At 33.2% G+C, this 22,097-nt stretch overlaps 1 protein-coding gene across 10 annotated transcripts in view; it reads right to left on the bottom strand.

The window, feature by feature from the left end:
• Positions 1-810: 810 nt before the first annotated feature.
• The window catches only part of LOC149783493 (perforin-like protein 1), an 80,173-nt gene continuing 58,886 nt past the window's right edge, over positions 811-22,097 (bottom strand). For all 10 annotated transcript variants that reach the window (XM_089931741.1, XM_089931742.1, XM_089931739.1 and 7 more), the window contains 4 exons: positions 18,260-18,337; positions 15,763-15,869; positions 14,371-14,519; positions 811-5,844 (listed from right to left, as the gene is read on the bottom strand). In XM_089931741.1, the coding sequence (XP_089787867.1) occupies positions 4,505-5,844; positions 14,371-14,519; positions 15,763-15,869; positions 18,260-18,283 (1,620 nt within the window). In that variant the 5' untranslated portion in view covers positions 18,284-18,337 and the 3' untranslated portion in view covers positions 811-4,504. The remainder of the gene's footprint in view (positions 5,845-14,370; positions 14,520-15,762; positions 15,870-18,259; positions 18,338-22,097) is intronic.

The following is a 22,097-nucleotide window of genomic DNA, read 5'->3' on the forward strand; positions in this document are numbered from 1 at the left end:
TATAGGCATCTTGGGAATGTCCCCATGCCATTGGGGTACCGTATCCATATATTTGTCTAAGATATGGCAGGTAAACATTTTCTGTTTGGTTCTTCTCCAATTTGATTCCTTATTTATAAGCAGCACAACCCCTTCAGATGCAGAATTTAACTCCCTTTGACATGGTATATATATATATATATATATATATATATATATATATATATATATATATATATATATATCAATGTCCTTTACATTTTAATGGTTTTTATCCTCCACAAAAACAATCTCTTAATCCAAAGGAAGTGCTGTAAAGCTGTGATCTACGGTGGTGACAGAGTGGCAGTGTGATATATTGTCTGACTTGTAGCCACTACAGAAGGAATAAATGCTTGTTATTTGTGTTACAAAGTGAATGGGGTTATGTGGAGCTGTGTGTGAAGATTGGGGTTTGTGACATTTGTACTTGAAGATAGGAATAGGTTCTGAAAGCCTATTCGTTGTATTAGGACTAAGTTTCATCCATATGCCTCTAATGTTAAATTCTGTATCCACTAAGCAACTGTAAAATCCTTTATTTTACATACATTATCATTATGAATTAGGATCAGTATGTGCTGATTAATGCTTTGACTTTTGACATGGTTATTGCACAATAAGACATGGTTTGATATATCCCCCAGCAAAAAGAATTGAAAACCAACTCCCTTCCTCACGATGCATAAATATCCCTAAAGTATGAAATCTTTATGCCTATAAAGAACATGTACTTAACAATATCAGACAGAATTTAAAAAGAATGCAAATTATAACAAGAAACGATTGTAATAAGATCTACACATATTTATTGAGGTTATTACACAAGACAGGAATAGAATAAGCCATATATGAAAATGCCTGAAAAAAATTTAATAGGTAAAATGAAAAGAATATGTTTAAAGAACACAGATCAGCAAGAATGCAAATTATAAATGCAATATAATATATAATAATATGAACCTACATACAATGCATTCATTTAAAGAAACAGTATAATGATATAAAGAAGCGGATGTAGTTTAAGGGGTTCACTTTTTAAACTTTTTTCAAGTAATGAGTCAGTGTACTGCTGATTCAAGACTTGACCCAGTTATCTCCCTTCCTCTTTCATCCTGGTAATAATCTTTGAACTATTCAATTTAATAGGTTCTTAATGCTAACAAGAGCTGACAACAGTTACTATGTACATGGTTGTGAATGAGGCAAATTGAGTTAAATATACTTGAGAGATGTTAGTATAGATTTTAACCCACTGCCAATAAATGTTTAACAAATTTCAAACATACTAATTTTGCAACATTTGATTGTGTACTGTGTTCCATGCAGAAAGGTGTATGCATTAAATGATGAGATTATATTTCAAACAAGGAATCAGTTACAAAATGGTGTGCTCAGAAATTACAATAAAACGACCCTTTAATGTGACATCATTGTTTTATTTGACAGCATTGAAAGTGATCTTACTTTGAATTGTGTCATAAAGACACCATATGTACCAAGATATACATATTCTAAAACGACATTCACAATCAAAAATATAGAGAATTCAATACTTTTTCAAGATGCACCCATAATAATCTAATGGATCAACACATTCTAATTGGTATTTTATGTTGTTATTTAAAATATATTTCTGAATCTTTATTACAATGTTCTTAGTTTATTAAAATTGCTCCTCTTTGAAGAAATTTATATTCCAATTTTGTTTTTAGCAAAACAAATATAAATATTTATGTTTTTGTACCTGTTTGTTTTTAAGAAATGGTTTGCCATAGATGAGCATAGAAGTGAACATTTGTTGGCTGTGTGCTATTTGCAGCCATTTTAATATGTTATCAGCTGAGTCATGCCAAAAGAATAAGTGCCAAGACATGTTTTTCGAGTCAAAAAAAGTTAGCAGAGAGTGACTGATTTGAATGGAATTTGAACCTGTGACCCTTGTATTACGAGTCTGCTGCTCTACCAAGTTATCCACCAAGAGTCCCCAAAATGGCACATAAATTGGACATCTTTTATTTGCACCCTAATCTAATCCAGTCTTGTTTCTCACATTTAATATGCAAATGCTAAACATAAATCACAGTTATATCCATCAGGTAGAAAATACAGAGCTCAAATAACCTTACAGTCAGCACACATAATGTCACATTATTTACAGTTGCCCATGGAACACAATATACAAAGGTGTGATTAAAGTCTTGCATATGCCCCAATGGTCAGTATGTATAACTATATACAAAATATCTGGTCACAAAACAAGCTTATATATCTGTACTTCATTGTTGGCTTCATTTTAAACCAGTCTATACAATTATATCTTTATTGTATTTAAGATTAAATAAGTACATAATTTCTCCAAGAATGTCGGTGGCGTTAGAACTATTAGTTATGGTACCACCCTTCAAACCAAACACTACTAGGTCCACTTAGCAGATGTTACATATGCTAACAAATAAAAATGTGCCCTACTCATTTATTTACATTCAGGTTTCATTGCATTCAAGTGAAATTCTTGTTAATTTTTGTGTGTCATGGAGGTTTCTTTGATTCCTTTATGTACAGATTTCATAAATTCCATACGATAGGACGTATAGGCCAGGGAATGACAGAAGTAACTTTTTAGATGTTATTATCATGGTACATATATTTTTGTTGTATCTATATAATCCTATGACTTATAGCACCATATGGAAAAATCACAAAGCTTGAAATATAAAAGGTTTTTAAAGACTTATCTTTTGCAGTATATTTTGCCTAAAATCATAATGAACATAGCGACAGCTTTCAGGCAAGTATACTTTATTGCTAGGCCAAAATCTGCCTGAATACATGCTAAAGAGACACATGTAAAACAGTGTGGAAAAAATATAAGAAAAACAGTTGTGAATGGGGTAAGCATGAATAATAAGGAGCAAAGTGCACCAGGCTCAACCCTTAAATTGGCAAACTAATAGGCTTTTTTGTTCAGGGCCAGGCGAATTACATGTCTCATTTTATAGGAAGAGAATCAGTAATCATCATAAAATCTTGATTTAATGTGTGCTTGTATGTGTGTGCAAATATGTAGACAGACAGTTACATACAGGCTGGCAGACACAGAGAGAGAGAAGAAGATTTTAAACTGTCAGACCAAAAACTGAATGAACTAGCATTATCAATTGAGACTTATGGCTGGAAAGAAATGGTTAGCCCAGACTTCTATATGTAAATTTTCAGGTACCATATTCATGACAAGAATTAGTCCACTCTAGAAACAAACTGCCTCCAATAGCCAACCTGACTGCAAATGTGTATAGGTGTCGGCTAAACTACAAATCTTCAGAAGTGTATAATTTCAATAGCGGTAACGGACTAAGCACAAATTCAGTAGTTTGTATTTCATTTTCAGTGAAGTACATGTGCTGCCATTTCAACCAAAACCATAAACGAGGTCTAATTACCAATTTTGAATCCAATTCAAACTGCACATTATTAGATATGTAGATCTACCCCCTGTGTACCTATCCTGTGTCAAACTAACTACCCCCATTGTATTGATCCTTGGGTACTTAGCTGTTTCTGGCCTTGAAAGTTTTTAATTATATTTTTGTTTTAGTATGACAGTAGGAAATTTTGAATATCTCTCTGCTTGATATTATGTAACGACAATTTGATCTAACATCCATTCTTCATTATATGATTTTAAGAGCAAATTACATTTCATTGTTTGTTATTTAATGGATTGAAAATATTTGTATAAGGATAACAACCTACAAATTAATTCGTTTTAAGATTTAGATAAAGGTATAAACATGGTGAGATGTTGATGTTCATTACTTTTGGTCATGATGCTTTATGTATTTCACAAAAAGTGCATTGATTTACCCTTTAATTATTTATTGCAATTATTTCATTGATGCATTTAATGACAAAACTTAGAAAACAGAACGGACTCATTTAATCATATGTGATTGAGAACTATTCAGCAGATGAGGTTGTTGAGGCTGTATTCTTCTGCTCATATAGCGTTTCTATGTCTATTTTTGTCAGAAAGAATTAACTTGTGAAAGATGAATCTCATACAAATGACTTGAAGTCCATTATTATTTTGACACGTTCCTAAGAAAATGTAGCTGTATCTTGTGTCTGATATTACGTATTGTTCATTAAAAAAGACAAGCAACAACCACTAAAGACTTGATAGCTATTAGGACACGTTTTTGTGGTTTTATATTTCTGAAAATATGAGCAAACTATTTCTGCATCATTTTTGCTTTTAGGTGAATCAGTTTGGTCCAGTAAGTTTTTGGGGTTGGCCTGTGGTAAAGATGTCATATATAGAGTTAATCTTATTGGAAAGGAAATGTGTTTGGGACCCATCTTCTGCCTTAAGCCTAATTATTCCTTCCTGACGATACAGTTTACAGTTTCTTGTCTTTTCAGAACAGTTACAATATGTAATGATCACACAGTATTCGTCCTCCAGACATCTTTGCAAACAGTCCTAAATGCTTTCGGAATAAGAACTCAATCGTTCAGGCCCGATGACTGCTGTATTGTACAACACCAACTGACGCTTTATTTTTGAGATCCATATTGTGGTTTCCATGGCAGTTTGTGATTCAGCTTCCATATATCCATCTTCATTATACATGTGACATTTGTTGTAATTCTTGTCAGTTCGTGTGCACTCATTGCAGAAATCCATGGCTACACATGATTTGTCCTCCAGACAACTCTCATGACAATCGGTCCTACCTGATGTCTTAACTCTTACGTCTCCAACAATCTGAGTCCCTTCCAAAACTATCACGTCGACAAAATCTAGGCAGTTGTCAAGAAGTCCTTTCTCACGTAGGAAACGACAGTATTCTCCTTTATAGGCTGTTATTTTAGTATTCATTTCATCATACATCACTCCCACTGATTCCATATAATCTTGAGTGAAGAGATCTTCCAAGGAACCTAGAACGTATGTTGTTGGAATTGGCGTTTCTTGTACAATCGAAGCCCAGGTCGTGTCTTTGCCGTCAGCTGGAGGAGGCGCGCCTTTTGTTATCGTACGTTCTTGAACATTGGAAAGAAATTGGTTTGCTACAGATTTCTTGGATTCCACTAGGTTAAAACCTGCCTGCACACTTATCAACTGTGATGAAAAACTAGCAGTGGCAGCGATGTCAACACCTAGCTCACGCATGGAAGTATAGTTTAAAGCTGACATTTTGTATTCGTGTATATAGGAAGCACCAAAAATAACCTTGTGAAGAAAGTGTGTACCATAGTATTCAAAAAATTCAAAATATTTAATTTTCTCCTGTTCAGATTCATTGGAAATAGTTTTATTCAATTTTATTACCCATTTCAAGAACTCTGGATCAAAAGGCGGAGGTTGTGTTTTCTCCAGTTTGCTGATATAATAATCACAGTTTGCTCTGGAGTATATCACAACCACCTTTGCATCAGAGACAGTGGATACAACTTGCCTGTACCCTGCACTTGCTGAAAAGCTGAAACCCCATCCTCCACCTCCAGTTGTAGTAGCTGTAGATAGTGCTTTGAGCAATTCGTACTGGGTTTGGACAATTTGAGAGGAGAAGGAAGTCACACAGGAAACATCCCTAGTGATAACCAAACCCCTGGGAATGCTATATCGACAATCCGCAGTCTGGCCACCATTACTGTAGTCTGGTCTAAATATTCGGTATGTGAATCCAGGATCAGGCCCAATGGCTAATGGAAAACCCTTTAGGATGTTGTAGCCCATAAATGCGTATCCCAGATTTGGAAAGGTTTTTTTGCTTCTTGTGTCTTGGCAATCATAGTCATTTGTGTTGCTACGAAGTACTGAAATAAAATACAATAAAGTATAAGACATGCTGAATAAAACTATTGTGATTCAGTCTCTTAAACACAAATAGCCATGTCACCACTACCCACTCAGCTGCACACACGGTTATTGTTATTGCATATAAATATAGACTTTTTTCACTTTATTGTATTACAGTTTAAATGAATTAACCGATAATACATTTTTGAAAATTGTATAAAAATTCTTTAGCAAATCGGTGAAGACTGATCCCTGCAAAATAGTTGTCATCTAAAAGCAGCAAAATATAATAGCCATAACCTAATAGACTTTGTACGTTGGAAAATCTCCATCCATCTCTAGATGTGTCGGATCATTCATAGGATTGCAACTAATTGAGCTGAGAAATATATTAAACTAAAAGGCTGTTAAGTGCATTCTTTTATATATTGCAGTTTTACAACATACGATATAACCCGTTTGTAACGATCTCGAATTGATGCAGTTTTCAGATAAAGCATAGCACATTTCATGTCTGGCCGGTTATTTGACCGGATTATTTTTCAAATGAAGCCAGTCCCTCCACAATTCATATTTGTATTTGCAATTTTATAGAAAAACAATTTGGAATTTATTAGGTAGGGTTTCATACATAAACAAATAAATAAATAAAGCTTAGAAAGTATATGAGACTAGGCGGCTTATGTGACCTAAAGATAAATCATGCTTTGCAAAGGCTAGGCATATCTGTGATTGACAGCATCATTTCCCTATCTATCGTGACACTTTTCTTTAATTTATATGAATATCTTATGGTTGTTCTTTTATTATAAAATAAATAAGCTCTGGTTACAGGTTTCTTAACATTTAAACTACATGCTTTCATTACACAGTAAATATTACAAAGGATGAGCATATAAATGTATGTATTTGTAAAAAGAAAAGCACATACCAAATAGGTTAGACTGTCAATCAACGCATTTTTCATAACATGTATATGTGTAAATGAAAAGGGAATTAAATACTAGTTTCTTAGAAAAAAGTAAATGCGTGTGTCAATACCATGCAATGTCCTAACATTCCACATGTACACGCTGTCTTCGTAAATTCACTATAAAACCACTCCAGTGGCCTAGTAGTTAGAGTGTCCGCCTCAAATGCGGGAGGTCGTGGGTTCGATTCCCGGCCGAGTCATACCAAAGACTTACAAAAATGCTAGTAACAGCTTCCTCGCTTGGCACTCAGCATTACGAGGTTAGTGTTGGGACTGGTCAGCCTGATGTCAGGATAATGTGACTAGGTGGGACATCATGCTACATGTCTGCGACATGATGCTCCAGTGCTAGACATCACTATAAACTGCCACGCTGCAGACATCGTAGCGATATGACTGAAAAATTGTTAAAGCTATGTTAAAAATCCAAATCACACACACACACACACATTCACTATAAACGTTTAGCTGAACTTTGTCAAATAACTGAAAGTTATTGCAAGGCATATTCTTCTTTATGCTTAAATTAAGATTTGAAATTGCTGGTGAGGTAAATATCTTTCTTTCATCAACACATTAATGGCACATGCTTGATTGACCTTGTTTACATTTTTGTGGTTCCTTTTGTTTTAGATTTGATTGCTATTCTGAACTATAGCACAGCTGTGGCAAACTCGACAAATGAACGGTTTTCATCTGCTTAAAATCTGAAAGGAAGTTTCATCTCTGTGGATAGGTCAACAATACAACAGTTCATTTTTAACGCTGATTGATATGAACTTTCATTTTATGAGATCCTCGCGCATTAAGACATGGTAAAAACATGATTGCTTATTATTTTTTCTTTTTTTCAGAGAGAGAGAGAGATTTAAAATATCAATTGCAGGTCAACCAATTATGTTTTTGTCGGAAATCTAGTGTTGAATCATAAAGCCAATCATGAAAGGGTTGGGGTAATAGTAATTAAAATACATGCATATGGAAATATGTTCCTGCCTGCTACCTATTTAGAGAAAAAGAGACAGAGCTTAGAACGCAGTAAATCAGTCAGTCAGTCAATAAATTAGTGTATCAATTACTCCTGTATATGTAAAACTCTTCTCAGGTGCGAAGATTGGGGAAGATCTGCAAAATAGAATTTAACCATAGGTTATGGGGGGAGGGGGAGAGAATGGCCTTTTTTGACTATTGTTGTGTATAACTAATTCTTTTTATTTTTATTAATGACTGTAAATTGTAGTGATTATCGATAGGTAAAATTTTGTTTTGGGGTAGGTTCTATTTTAAGATATTAAAAGTAGATTGCATAGGATCTATTAATAGCTATCATAAAGTTACTACTAATAATAGTAGTAAACATGTTGACAAGATTGGTGTTGTTTCCCTTTGCGCAGGTTGGTCAGGTGTGTTCATAGAAGAACTAAGGGTCACTGGCTTTGGATTCTTTTAAGTGCGCCTACATTTTTTTAATGCAGTCAGCCGAGATAAGGAATCCAATTTTGGTTCCTTTGGATTCTTTTAAGTATGCCGATTTCATTTCTTTTCTTTTACAAAGTTGGCTGACATAGGGAAGCCATTATTGATTCCCATTTACCTGTATTAATGGGAATTTTGAAAATAAATTGAAACAATGGAACAGTTTTGAAAGCGGCACAATCTAGTGCGTCGTGTACACACATTGATGTAAGGCTGAACAGAAAATTAGTTTTCAGTAGTTTCATCTAAATGTTCCCTATCCATAGTTTATAGTGTTTTTATTTTGTGACTACAAAAAACACGTACTTCATCTTGTGGGGATAAATGTACGTGATTTCCGGTTGGCATGGGAAATCATAGCTAAAGGGGAAGTAACAGCATTGTATACTTCTATTTCGAGTGATTGAATTATTATTTTTTTTTACAAATTTCTTTACAAATGTTGTATTCTTTCTGTGTGAGTATACCTACTTTTAATTGCGTAATGCAAATCTGATGCAAAAAAGAAAATTGTTAAGAGTATGGCTGGTGACCCTTAAGTTATTTCCCATTGAATGGGTTAGGTCAGGATGGTTCTTTACGATGAGGGATATTTGAAAATTATCACGTCTGAGTAGCAGAAAAATACGTTTACACCTTTGACTTGTAAATATAGTAACTAACGCTGGTCAGGTTTCTTATTTTTATTATTCTGTTCTTGTTCTGTGTTGTATTTGAGAGGAAACGTTTGTTTGGATTATTTTTTGGGAAATATAAAGTGCTCATTAGACTAATTTATTTTTCTGAACCTTTTGTGAATTGTTAAAAGTCTTCTTCAGAATGCGTTTTTGACATATTAGACCTGTTGGTTAACTTTGAGGATCTAGAATTAATTTTGAAACATTAGATTCTTGTGGACTTTAATATTTTTAAGATTATTTTTTATTCAATTCCTAATGCTGTAAGTTCTCTTAAAGTTTCAATATATAAATTTGAAAATCAAATTGTTAAGTTGTGCAAAACTTGATGGGTTTACTTCTTTATGTTGCTTCATTTATTACCATAGAGTCGTATCATTATAAATACTTGATGTAGCCTATTTACCCCATTTTAAAACAAGAAAGTGAAATGAATGCATTCCATCTAAATTTCGTTGAATTCCTTGTTCAAATACAGAGTTATACTCCCTTTTTGATCAGCCACTGGTTCAAAACGCCCTGTTGGTATATAATGATCAGACAAAGCTTCACAATTAGAAAGGATTACCATCATCAAACTCAGATTCAGCTTAATGATTGTCGTCTTGGTGACCCTCTTGCACAATATTATATTAATGATAGGAATTGCAAATGAACAAACACAGACAATAATTACATTTTGTTATAATGAAAAGGAATTTAGATTACGGTAGTACAGGATGCTGATAATACTTTTCTACTATTGGATGGTTCTCCTTTGTCCCTCAAGTAAACCATGCAGATTTTGAATGACTTTACTTGGTATCAGGTCTGTTGTGAAATATTTTTATTCAAACGCTATAATGCAGAGTGAAAAAAAAACAATTTTAAATGAAAACAATATGTACAGAAATTGATATTACCTGGTTCACTTCCAATTGTAGATTGCCAGTAGCAGACCTTTTCTTTAAACTTGGATTATGTATTAGACGATAGTTATTTAACAAAGTTGAAAGTTGTCAAGAAACTGCTTAAGGACACCACAGTACTAATGATATGGAAAAATGGGAACCAGCCTGGAAATGGGTGAAATAAAATATAGTATATATGGGTTTGTCTTACCAGAATTCCTTAGCAATGTAAGTCATGTTTTTGCAAAAAGAATCTTTTGAGTGCTTATCCTAGTTGTAAGTGAAAAATATAGAGACATTGTTTTTTGATGGAATTTCAGTGGGAACTGAATTAGTACTGTGAGTCATATAGACAGCCACAGCAATAGAGTGACACTTCATATGCAAGTGCAATTAACTTTACTATAAATGCAACCAAATGGTTCTGTTTGTGGATAACAAGCAAACTTAATACCTTTTGTAAACCACAGAGTGATTTTCAGTGGGATATTAAACACTTATTCAGATATATCAACTGTTGCCAAGAAAGGGGAGGGGGAACAGTGTGTACATTTGACTATGTTATGTGGAGTGTTTTGCACTTTGGTTTATATCTATGCGATACATATATAAAATGTGTACACTTTACCATTTATAGAGTAATGACAGTAAGCAGTATGATATTTCCTAGTTGTGTTTTGAAACATAATGCTTCAGATATGATCGCTACGGTCTCTTCCTACATGCTTAATGGTGGTGACCTCTCATGACTTTTCATCCCACTAATTTCTTTCGTGAATGTTTTGAAAGTTCATGTTTTCATTGTAATAGACTTATGTGTACCTTACTTTACTTTTAAATTCTATGTCTTTGGGGTGGAGGATTTTAGGTAATTTTTGTCATTTAAATCTCATTTTTTTTAATAATACATATACATATAGATGGTCACCTTGACCTTTTGCTCATTAATTACATAATATGACAAGGCTGGTAATGTATTTCTGTATTAAATAGAAGAGCGATAAATGGTGATATTAAAAAAGATGATTCTTATTATACAGCTTTATTTTAGAATTTTTTCTGATTTTATTAGATAAAGATCAAATATTTAAATGTTGCCTGAAATGCACCATTGGTCTTTAGGTGAAGATGAACTTGCAATATAATGTAATAATCACTACTGTAATCTTTGACAAGCAAAACAATGCACATTGTTTACTTATGTATTGAACTAATTTTCCTAGGGCTGTCAAGAAAATCAAGGATGAATATAAGACACATGGTACTAATGATATGGAAAAATGGGAAAAAGCCTGGAAATGGGTGAACATAAAATAGAGTATATATGGGTTTGGCTATATATGGGTTTGGCTGACCAGGATTGATTAATAATGCAAGTTATGTTTTAGGAAAAAGAATCTTTTGAGAGCTGACCCTAGGGGTAAATAAAGACATTGTTTTATTGATGGAATTTCAGTCCTTTCACAGTCTTGAGTTTGGAACACTCATTGCTAATATTAGCACCTGATACCTTGGTGCGGAATTGAAAGAACATGTTTCAAACACATGCAGGTCCAGAAAATGCTGCAGCTCATATCTTTTCCTCAACACAGAAGCTGACATCCAGGTTTCATCTACAGTGATAAATATAGGTTTGATCATGAGCACTCAAAATTTTTAAGTTATTGAATTATTAATATCATGGTCTTTGCATAGGTTTACTATGGGAACTGAGTTAGTACCATGAGTCTTTAAATGGTAAAGCAGAAGAAATTTATAATTTACTTTTAAAATTGGTGTGATAAAGTTCTTGATTGTACCTAAATTTGTTTATATTTAACCGTATTAAATTGATCACCCCATGTAAAAAATAAATTGAATAATTCATGTTTTCAATTCATTTCTGATTGCAAAGATGGCAGGAATGAAAGATGTTCCAAGATAATTACCTCCAATTACGTTTTTTCAAGGAAATGCAGCTACTAAGCCAGTTTTGGCTTGGTTGGGTTTTTTGGTTTGCTTGTTGGGGTGGGGTGGGGTGGGGTGTGTGTCTTTTTATGTTTTGTTTTTAAAAGATTTTTTTAAGTGATAAGATAGATGTACCTTCTCACCATAAATCTGGCTGCAATAAAACCAAACTGTCAGACTTTCAGAATAGAAATTATTGTTTATGTAGTTCATGGTCATTGGCAAAATCACATGAACCTTGATGATTGTCAGAGTCAAGTATATACTAATTCATTTCTTGAAATTCTAAGTCATTTTTGTTATATTAGTCTTTTTACACTTTGCATATTCATGTGATGTAATTTTTTCCTATTTAGTAAACGTATTAATGAAATGTTCACTGTTTTTCTATATAGGTTAGGAATAGGTACATCAAGTATCGAATTCTTTATCAAATTTCCTTATATATATATATATATATATATATATATATATATATATATATATATATATATATATATATATATATAAGCTGCAAGTAGGGTGCATAGAAAGGAAATATAAGTTTTGATTGAATGTATTTTGATGTGTATCGATAGCATGAATAAAAGGTATGTTTTCAGTGCAACAAATTCTGTAATATTCTTTTTAATGTATATTTAAATTGGATGACCTAATTGAGAAGTCCTCACCCTGAAAATGTTTAAATGTTTTAATATTAAAAGAAACACAGTTGAAAAATTAATTGTTTGATGAGATTTCACCTGCATCTAGTAAAACACAACGAAAATTGATAGCGGAGAATTCAGCTGTATATCGTTAGACACAGACAGACATAAAATGATAATCGATACATGTCTTACATTTTACTGTATATTCAAGTTGCATCCGTAGTTAAGTCATTATGGTCGATGAATTTATATGCCTAAGTTTGCTGGGTCACATGCAAGTTTCACCTAAACTGTCTAATTTATGACTCCATATATAAATCTGGACACAAAGTATCTGCACAACAGGTAGGAAACTAAAAGATTTTAAAATGTGTCCTGCATTTGGAACCATTGTGCAGTTATTCATTTGTTCGCACGAGCCAAAATCTTCTAATCCCTGCATTGGTTAGAAGTAAATCAAAATAATAGTACAAATATAAGCATGTGCCTTTTAAAACATTTTGATGTTGTTGCTCGGGGTTTAATGCTATTTCTTAGTGAATGATAGGCCATAAACGACAGTCAGTATAACTGGTACAGGAAACACAGGGGAAAAACCTGGTTAGAAAAACCCCGATCCAATGGATACTACAGGAAAGCTTTCTCACATACCCACATAGGTCGATTCAGAGAGTCTAACACACTAGACCACTTTTGACCACTCAGTTACTTGAGGCCCCAGTAAAATAGACTGTTATGATCGAGATACTATACATAGCTGAGAAAACACATTAAAGATGCATCGGCAACAAACCAATAATAAATTTATTGTAGGAATAGTAATATGTAAGAGCTACATCAAAATGAAATGTAAAACTTAGTCATTTCACAATGTTAAATATATCTAATAAGGGACGAAAACATAGATAATAAATATATAATGCGTTGTTATTTATAGATGTGTTGTAACATTAATGTTTTGTTCATGTTTGTTGATCACAATAAGCGATACATAGATTGCTTACATGTTTTCCTGTTCTATATGTTGAATATATTTACAAGTTTTAGGTTATTTCCCTTTCAATGATTAAGCCCGGTGTGTTGTATAAAAACAAAAATAACGTAGGAGGAATTGCGACTTAGAGTTATAATCATGTTGTGGATATATATATATATATATATATATATATATATATATATATATATATATATATATATATATATATATCGAGAGTTCAGGAAATTCATTCCTAATGTCCAATTTCCTAGCTTTATTCTTGTTTAATATCACATAGTGGAATACTATGTAGCTTAACTCATCCTGAGTATTGCACAAGAGATTTGGGAAAGGAAATGGTTGCTGATATAAGATTTTAATTTTAAACTTTAGTTCAATACTTAATTATAATTCTTTTATCCACAGTTATGCATAAACCAGTTAGTGAATAGAATAATGTTAATTTTACTAACCCATCACATCCCACACGTTTTGCCTATGTGGTGTCATAGCAATGAAACTCTGCTTGAAGAATATGTGCACAAATGTTGGAAACACTTTAATCAGTTGAAGTTCAAATTACATGTGCTAGTTATTAATGAAAGGTTTTCTGGCGAGTTTATAAATTCAAACAACATATAGTCTTCCAAACCAAGAAAATTAAGTAAAGGATAGCAAATTTCTGAACGAGAACATCAATGAAAATAAATGATAGATAGTGTACATTGAATTTGATTCAGTTTTAAACATATAACTTTCATGGTTGTTGTATAAATGGCAATTTCCTCATTACTAACATTAGTTGATTGAGGAATGGGTCGTAGTTATGTAACACAACACCACCGTTCGCACGGTCCGTAAGTGTGTGGTTTGTTGCAAACATTTCATAATCATTGAAATTAATTACCTGCAAAAAAACCGGTAAGAATTTTGGTAGATAAATATATACATTACCGATATTCAACTGCGGTTTATCCAATAAGTCCTTGAGTGCATTTTCCGTGTCTTGCTGTTTTAATGAAGATTCATTAGGGGTCTGTGAAGACTGATTCGATTGTTGTGATGCAGCCATCTGGGGAGGCTGTTGAGACACCTGAGATTTTCTGCAACAATTGTAACAATAATAACAACGACAATGACGAAGATGGATATAATTAAAAACTAAATGTAGGTTTAACCCTATCCACAAAGGAGTAGATGTCTCAGGATCTGATGTAGGTAATGCGCCTGCCGTTAACATCAAAAGGGTCATATGGTTGTGGACTGTATACGCCAAACACGCAGACAGACACACACACACCACCAGTAGAGTAGCTTGTAGATATCGTTTTGTCCAAAGTGGTAGAGCAATGAACATCTAGTACCATATATCTATACTGGCTCAAAAAGCTAAACCTAAATACAATTACCCAAAATGCAGAACCTATACTTTTGAGAACATTTCACCAATCCTGTCAATAAAATTGAATAGTTGTGGGTGGGAAGCTATCAATAACACTGTCAGAGATTTTCAAATAAAAACCATGCTTTTGGCTTATTTCGTTAAATATAAGTTTAGTTCAGGAATAAATTTGAACGGTAAAACGCGACACCTGCTAAAGACAAACGAAAATAGAAGAGCAGACAAATTTAAGCATGAGGAGTTATGACGTAACAAATGCATATCAGCCTTTATGTTAGCATATTGGACATTTTTCAGACGCAAATGTTGATAGTCTAACAATCAGACAGCACAGCTCACTCAAATACTTGTAGGGATATACGGAAATACCTATTGAACGTGAAAAGCATATTTCAAACACTCATGGTAATATGATTGTCTAGTAATTATTTATAAAAAGTCTGAAAACCACGAGCTAGAATTGAGAAATGCCTAAAACAAATGGTTACGATGTTGCTTGGAGAAATAGTGCATCTGTTTTGCAGAAATATTGATGACTGGAATTTGACTCTTGTATGTATGTATGCATGTATGTATCCATATACCCATTCACTCACGCATGCACACAGGCATTCTTTCATGTGTATATAAATTATAGTAGATAATGAATTTGTCAGCCAATATATATATATATATATATATATATATATATATATATATATATATATATATATATATATATATATATATATATATACGAATGGTTAGTCATGCAATGCATTTTGAATCTTCTACAGCAAGGTCTAAACTGGATGTTTTTACCAGACTAGGAAAACAAATCAGAAACAAATCCCAATAAACTGCATCTGAAACTGATTTGGTTCATGGATGCTTTATCTTTCGACTAGTTTTAAGCTACTTTTAGTAAGCATGGAGTTTGATTGCACTCAGAAATTGATACTTACTCAACTCTCTCTGATGAAGTAAGTGTGACTATTACGAAACATACTGGTATAGAAAAGATCCCGATGGTGATAAGGATGAGAAAGCAGCGTTGCTCGCTGCAGCTTGACTGAAAACAGAATATTTTGGATACAGATAAAAAACAAAATATGAACCGTAACATTATGCGACAGCAAATATGCTCAGATTGTGATAGTTTACAACTATGTGGAAAGTATAACTTTTGCGAGTTGCTAGTTAGTATAATATGTATCGAATATAAAAAAAATATGCTCATTCCTAAAATATAAAAAGTATGTGCAAGCACACTTTTTTATTTGTAGTTTGCGATCGTCCGGTATATAGGTTTAGTAAATTCCAAGTCAAGAAAAGTTGCAAATTGACTTTGTAGCTAATACTATTTGGATAATCTCAGATTTTAGCCCTCTCTAAAATCAAACGTTTCGACCATTTAAGCAGCAGGTTGCAATTTTGAATCCTCATCTAATTATCTGAACAAGCGGCAACTGAAGCCACTATAACATTTATAAATGTTGATGGATAGGTTTTCAACTTTTTCTCTTTTTGAGGATCAAGAAAGTTGCATTTATTGGTTAAATTTAAGTTTATTAAAAGCCTTTTCTGTATATGTTGGTAGTTTTGCAATTTGTCCCAGCCAGACATCAATATGTTTACTATTGACTTAGCCCCATAACTCGTCAGGTTGCTGTAGTATCCTAACCAAAGGGTCATATTCATGCCCAATTATTCTGAATTGTAAATGCACGTGTCTCTCTCTGGCTGACATTTTACTTTTAAATTTCTTTTTAATTGTCTTGTATAATTCAAAAAATGGTAAACTATATATATATACATATATATATATATATATATATATATATATATATATATATATATATATATATATATATATATATCTTTGCCTTTTACAATAGTAACGATACATTCACAATTCTCTTCCTCAAATATGTCATTTCTTTGTTGGCAGAGATAAGGTAGAAAGTAAATAGTTCTAACATTAAATGCAGATTCAAATAAATGATCACTGGATTTATAAAATGTGACAAAGAATAAATAAACATGCATGTTCCATTGTGTGCATTTTATTGTATAAATGGTGAAAATATGTTTCATTAGCATTCATATAGATAAATAAATACAATTTCTCTTTCGTGCACAAATTCTACAGAAGCTTTGGTATATATTCCATTTTTCACACTTTTCAGTTACCTGTTTATCGTCTCGACGTCTTTTCTGTTTTATGCATTAGGTTGCATTTTTTTTATCTGATCTTATATTCTCCCAATATTATTTTGTGTTCTTTTTATATTATATTATATTATATTATATTATATTATATTATATTATATTATATTATATTATATTATATTATATCGCAAAAGTATAATTGTCAATGATTGGCGCAGGGAAAGGCACTTGTCAGAGAAAAAACACCTCGCGCAATCATGTTTACGACAAGTGACACAAATCTACCTGTATGTGTGTATATATGTGTGTCTGTGTATGTGTGTGTATGTGTGTGTGTGTGTGTGTGTGTGTGTTACTATTTCATTCTCATTTGGAATGGATGATGTTGTGAAAGCGAAAACTTGCAAAACGTGTAAATATTGATTTTTCTTTGCTACAGTTCTCTACTTTAATTGGAGACATAGATCTCTCTGTTGAACGTTTAAAGTTAACCATTTACAACGGTCGAAGATCTATTAAAATTATCAATACAGCAAACAATGTGAAATTAAGTTATCTAGACTATACTCCAAACATGTAACTTTTCCACGATCTTCAGTGCCGTTGTTTGGAGACAACTGTCTAAGTATAGGTTCTTATTATCACGACAATTAGTGTGAATATTGTCATCCAGATAAACCATCTCACCCGTTATTAGCAATGCCTACTGAATCTGAATACATTGGTTCTATGCGGGTAATTTCCAGTAGTTGTGTCGGTCTCGTTTTGCGCTACCGGTACATGTTTGGGTTCTTCCCGCCACAGACCCAACTCATTCAAAGTGAATAACAATTGTCTATTGGCTGTACAGACGAAAGTTTTCATCATGATGTGATAATTATATGCCAAGGCAGATGTACTGTTTGTGTTGTCATTTTGCGCTAAGGGTTTAATTACGTCAAAAACTTAGAGGCGATAAACTGAAGCTGATCTTGCTCTTCAGGCATAATTGAAATCATGTATCTAAGGTAAACTGCTCTAGATGATCGATTGTTTCTTTGGGATAACGAAGCAATTATGTATTAAGGATTGAAGAAAATTACACTTATATTGATACTGAAGATACAAGGGGCGCGTCATACACACCATGATGCGAAAAGGTCTTCGCCCGATCCTCCAGGGACGTAGGCACGATGAAAAAAAAAAATAGGAACATGTGATGTACTCAGAGACAAAAGGTTTTGCCAATATGTCAAGGTATATATATATATATTACAAATCTTATGAACATACCATATCTTATGAACATACCGTATTTGACAACAGGCAGGGCATGCTGATACTGCTTTCACCAAGACTTGTAAAGTTTTGAAATGCACTCCTGAAATGCTGTCAGACAGAAATAACAATATATTTAATTAGACTGTCAGGAGATATGAAATTACAACACTATGGAGTTTTAACCTAAAATAGTTACTGTCTAGTATATATTATAATAAAATATAGCAAGGAAATGCTACATATGTTTATATCATTTTTATTCAATGCTTACTACATCATCTACCTCTACTAGCACTTATTGGAACTTTTTCTACTACAGCTAAAAAATCTGCTAATACAATTGTTGCTGCTGGTGTGCGAAAAGATGGTGATGTGCACGAATTTCATTGCAACTATTAACACAAGTACGGATGCCAATCTGTACGAAAACCACGTCCATAATTACGATGATGACGAAAATTATGATGATGACAGTAATGATGATGCATAAAATGTGTGTACCTAGCCTGAACTTCGAAATAAAAAGATCACATGATCTGAGAAGAAGACAAAAGGAAGAACATGTAAGATGCTTGAAATGCATCTTTATTTTTAGTTTTCCCTTACGCATCACACTTTGATCATGTAGATCAAATTCACCTGCATAAATTGTATCTTTTTCACAGGTTACCCCTAACTGTAACCTCTTTCATCATGAATAGAGTTTGCATTATTCTTTTTAAGACATATGTTTGTACGTGCCTTCAAATCGAACTTTTAAATGAGTCGTGAAATCCATTGCTTGATTCAGAACGAGTTTTGTTGGGAGCTTTTACACTCTGATTTTAAAACTGTACCAAATGTTATCCATGATTGCTCATTTGTATTCCTGAACTGTCAGTTGTATTTGCAACGCCTGAAAGGCATAAACCCATATTTTAGATTACAAAATAAAGTATATCAAACTAATCTAGTGTGAATGTTGTAAAAATGTAATATATGTATATCGAAATGATGGATGTATACACATAATTGTAATTATATGTTGATATATGAGCATTGATTTTGCACGCATAATATTGGTTGTTTTTCTTAAAACTATGTTACCGAAACCCCTTCTTTACTTTTGGCTAGATATATTGATAAAATACAAAACAAATAATCAATTAAATGGTTTAAATAAAGCAACAATTAATAACAACAAGAACAACAACCACAATAATAATAATAATAATAGTAATAATAATAATAATAATAGTATTATCATTATTAGCAAAGGCCTTCAGACCAAATGACATGCGCATATTACAAAAATGGCACAGCAACAAACTAACAATAACATTATTATTGATTCTCTGCACAACGGTGAAAACCTTTATGTGATTTGCATTCCAGTGAACGTATGAATGTACATTGTTCTTATTCAAATTTTTGTACATATAACATTTAAAAGCAAAGTGAAACGCATCTTCTATATATGCACATAAAGGACACAGTCTTACAAAGTAGGGGATATTTTTAAACCTACCTGTTTTTACCATTATGGGAAAGATTAAATTCGGTATGCCTAGCAAGCTATCACTGAACCAAATGTTCAAACAATCTATATATTATTGACAATTCAGATCGTTTTTTATCTTATTATAAAGTCGTAATCAATCCATTGAGTTTAACTTTCCATTTAGTTCTTGTTGAAAAATATCTTTACAACGTTATTTAAATTTAATATAAAATACTTTGTCATCGCCCACCCCTAGAATAATCCAAATTCTCCCATCCCGTATGAAACCTGCAGATTCTTAACTGTATTTACCCAACTGTTATAGTGTTCGCTCCATGTCAGTTGTATGTTATAATTTTATTTTGGGACTCTATCCTCGGTTATCTTTAATTAGAGAAAGAATTAATCTGTATTTTGCAACTTGCATTGACATAATAGCTGACTCATTATAGATACAACCGCTCGGAGTGTATTTTAATACCGTGTGTGTGTGTGTGTGTGTGTTTGTGCGCGCGAGCGCTTTGGATTTTTATTTAGCTTTAAAAAATTTCAGTCATATCGCTACGATGTCTGCAGTATGCCTGTTGATAGTGTTGCCTAGCACTGGGGCATCATGTCGCAGATATGTAGCATGATGACCCACCCAATCATATAATCCTTTCACCAGGTCGACCAGTCCTTCCACTAACTTCTTAACTATGAGCGCAAAGCGAGGCAGCTGTTAGTACCATTTTTGTAAGTCTTTGGTATGACTCGGCCGGGGTTTTAACCAAGGCAGCGGCTGTGATACCAAAAATACGAAATGAGGCATACACAGTTTCAATGTCATTTGATTTGTAGAAACCCCAAAGTTCAGACCCATAATTCTGAATTGATCCTAACTTAGTATCATATATACATCTATAATTTTCAGGTATATTTATATTCTCCTCTTCATGAATGGTGCGATAACAGCCGTGGTCCAGCTCTTACGGGAAGTATCAAAAATCGAATAATGTATTGAACATTGACGCTAAGATAGGTACCGTAATATTTCCAAATGCCTTTTAAAAAATCGCTCGAAAGGTCATCAATACCACCTTATTTACCCAACTATATACTTTGTATAGCATGCTGCAATTCTTCAGTTAGCTTACTGTCCATATTTAGTACTTTCGTTTAATCTGAATTATTGGTCCATATCATATTGTTTATTAAATAATTCTGAAAAGTACTGGTTCAATCCGGTGTTATTAATTTTTCCATTCGTGGTGTCTGGACATTTTAAATGTCTAGTTTCAAGTTATTTGTCTGAAAGTGGTTTCCAGACGTCCCTTTCCCTTCACTATGTGTAGGTTGCATTTGTGCCTAGTTGTCTTATTTTGTACATATTTCTGTAATGCTTATATAAAGTCAAGTTATCTGTCATAGTATTATTTCTGAAGTTTCTCAGTACAGCAAGTGCACGATAGTAGGATATCTTGACTGTATACACTTTTATCGTCCTTGCTGACGATTAGGTCTTTATACTACAATACTATTGCAATTTTTTCTGAGACTTGTTCTTACCGTAATGTTTTAAGCCACGTCATGGCGCTTTAAGATGCTCGTTATTCACTATCCCTTATTAAATGCCCCGGGAAAGAATTTTACCTAAATATGTTTCATTCTTTCTTTAGACCTCCGCTGCTGGGAATAATTCTTTGATTCATTCACTTTCATCCTAGGGGGAGGGAATGAGGTTTCGTCACGTCCCTTAACATAGGGTTACAGTTTCTTCTATTCTGTCATTATTCAGTCTTCAGCACTGACAGAGCTTTACCACTGGCCTTCTTGTGGAGGTATGGTCATTTTCATCAGTTCTTGCATGCATATTTGTATTCTTTCTATCCATATTCCTATTTACAGACATTGTACTATATCTATTCTACGATGCCAGCTGTTTGCCGGATAATGGTGAATAGCAATATATTCATCTGTGTCAATGCATTGTCTACAGAAAGAAACATGTAATTGACTCAAACTTAGGTGGTTCTCGTTTCTGCTATTACTCTTCATTGCATCACGCTTTATATCGTCACCGGAACTCGTGTGTATCTGTCTTTGTCCTCATAAAGGTACTTCAGTGTCGGGTGCCAAATGATCTTGATGCCCTATGATTTTGCTAGTCTTTTTGGACGTTTTCCTTGGAACCGCTCATATATTGATTCCTACAACTATCTGAATGTCTGGGTATACCATACTGACTGAGTTGTAGACTTACATGAATGACAGGTGCTTGATCTATGCGTAATTGTTTATTTCCGATATATCCTGCTTTAAGGTGTCCAAGTAATCGTTCTGACGAAATCAGTGCGATTTCAACAACACTGCTGATAGTGGTTTCCTTTTAAGCTAGTCCTTAAATTA

Source organism: Sinohyriopsis cumingii, chromosome 14, assembly GCF_028554795.1.
Source record: "Sinohyriopsis cumingii isolate HCF-2022 chromosome 14, ASM2855479v2, whole genome shotgun sequence".
NCBI classification, from domain to species: domain Eukaryota; kingdom Metazoa; phylum Mollusca; class Bivalvia; order Unionida; family Unionidae; genus Sinohyriopsis; species Sinohyriopsis cumingii.